Below are 2,040 nucleotides of genomic sequence, written 5' to 3' on the forward strand. Positions count from 1 at the left end.
TTTCCAATTTTACCCTTCATTAGTTAGTGTTGGAATTAATTATTAATTAATGTTTAGTTATTTTAATAATAATTAATAAGGGTAAAAATGGAAAGTTAAGCCTAATTTATGTCTTAATCTTCTTTTCTTAAAGGGTGTGAAACATCTCAATAATTCAATTAATATGAAATGGAGGGAGTATGTTTTATTTAGATTATTTTTTGACTTATACTGCCTTTAATTATGAAGTGATAATGCATAGTTTAGTAAACGGTTTAACAATTAATAATTCATCAATTTTGTGAAGATTCACAAGCAAAATAATTAATATTTCATATTTTAATTAATTGAAGATTAAATACAAATTACTACTCTCTCTGTTTAAGGACATCTCAAAATAATATAGTGGACAACTATTATTGGACGAAAGAAATAGATAATGCGAGGACCAGTATTAAAATAAAATTTTCAATAATTCGGAGACTTAAAACCACTAATTTTCCACAAGAGAATTTCTGTTAAACTCATCACATTTGAAAGTGTCTTCAAATAAACACATTCTCAAATTGAACATACACACACATAAAAGTAATATGCATTTCCTCAAGTTTTCCCCCCTTTTTGTCTTCCTTTACTTTTTATCTGTTACTCATGCTGCCACTTTTGACATTACCAATCGATGCACCTACCCGGTCTGGGCCGCTGCCTCTCCTGGGGGAGGCAGACGACTCGACTTGGGCCAAACTTGGAACATTAATGTGAATCCAGGAACAACCATGGGTCGCATTTGGGGTAGAACCAATTGTAACTTTGATGGTAGTGGTCGAGGCAAATGCCAGACTGGAGATTGTAATGGGCGGCTAGAATGTCAAGGTTTTGGTACTGTACCCAATACTTTAGCTGAATTTGCACTTAACCAGCCCAATAACTTGGACTTTGTCGATATTTCTCTAGTCGATGGATTCAATATCCCTATGGAATTCAGCCCAATCAACGGTGGGTGTCGCAAAATCCGATGCTCAGCAGATATTAATGGGCAATGCCCAAGCGAATTACGGGCACCTGGTGGATGTAACAACCCGTGCACAGTTTTCAAGATGAAGGAATTTTGTTGTACAAATGGACCAGGGTCATGTGGTCCTACTGATTATTCGAAATTTTTCAAACAAAGATGCCCAGATGCTTATAGTTATCCACTGGATGATCCAACAAGTATGTTTACATGTCATGCTGGTACAAATTACAAGGTTGTCTTCTGCCCAGGTAATACATTTACTCCGTTCAATTTCTTTTACTTGTCACGTTTAGATTTGACAAATCTATTAAGAAAATAAATAATTTGAGAAATAAGTAATTAATATTTGAATATTTGTCCTCAAACACGAGCTTCATCAAATCTCTCTCTTTTATGACTCTGCAGAAGCAGACACAACAATCGACATACAAAACAATTGTCCCTTCACGGTATGGGCAGCAGCCGTCCCTGGTGGGGGGCGACGACTCGAATACGGTGGAACATGGAAAATCGAGGCAAACACTAAAAACGGTCGTATTTGGGGCCGAACCAATTGCAATTTCAACACATTAGGCAAAGGTCAATGTCAAACGGGGGATTGTAATGGATTACTTGAATGCCAAGCTTATGGTACACCCCCAAACACTTTAGCCGAATACGCCATTAACCAATTCAACAATAATGATTTCTTGGGCATATCTCTTGTTGATGGTTTCAACATCCCAATGGAATTTAGTCCTGTGTCCGCGGATGAGTGCTCTGTCAGGATCACATGCACCGCGGACATAATAGGACAGTGTCCGAATGAATTAAGGACTCCTGGAGGATGCAACAATCCTTGTACTGTTTTCAAGACGGCCAAATATTGTTGCACGTCTGGAACTTGTGGTTCGACCAAGTATTCGAGGTTCTTTAAGGATAAATGTTCAACTTCTTACAGTTATTCTTTGGATAGTTCAACTAGTGCCTTCTTTTGTCCCAGTGGAACTAGCTATAGAGTGGTATTTTGTCCTTAAATTAAATGGATCAAACATATTTTCTTTAAA

The 2,040-nt window shown here is 37.1% G+C and overlaps 1 protein-coding gene across 1 annotated transcript; it reads left to right on the forward strand.

Annotated features, from left to right (window-relative positions):
* Window positions 1-468: 468 nt before the first annotated feature.
* On the forward strand, window positions 469-2,040 carry LOC102595298 (pathogenesis-related protein R major form). Its single transcript, XM_006364059.2, has 2 exons — window positions 469-1,242; window positions 1,400-2,040. The coding sequence occupies exons 1-2, from the start codon at window positions 573-575 to the stop codon at window positions 2,008-2,010; spliced, it is 1,281 nt and encodes a 426-aa protein (XP_006364121.2). The 5' UTR covers window positions 469-572; the 3' UTR covers window positions 2,011-2,040.

Source organism: Solanum tuberosum, unplaced genomic scaffold (genome assembly GCF_000226075.1).
Source record: "Solanum tuberosum cultivar DM 1-3 516 R44 unplaced genomic scaffold, SolTub_3.0 scf00477, whole genome shotgun sequence".
In the NCBI taxonomy this organism is placed as follows: domain Eukaryota; kingdom Viridiplantae; phylum Streptophyta; class Magnoliopsida; order Solanales; family Solanaceae; genus Solanum; species Solanum tuberosum.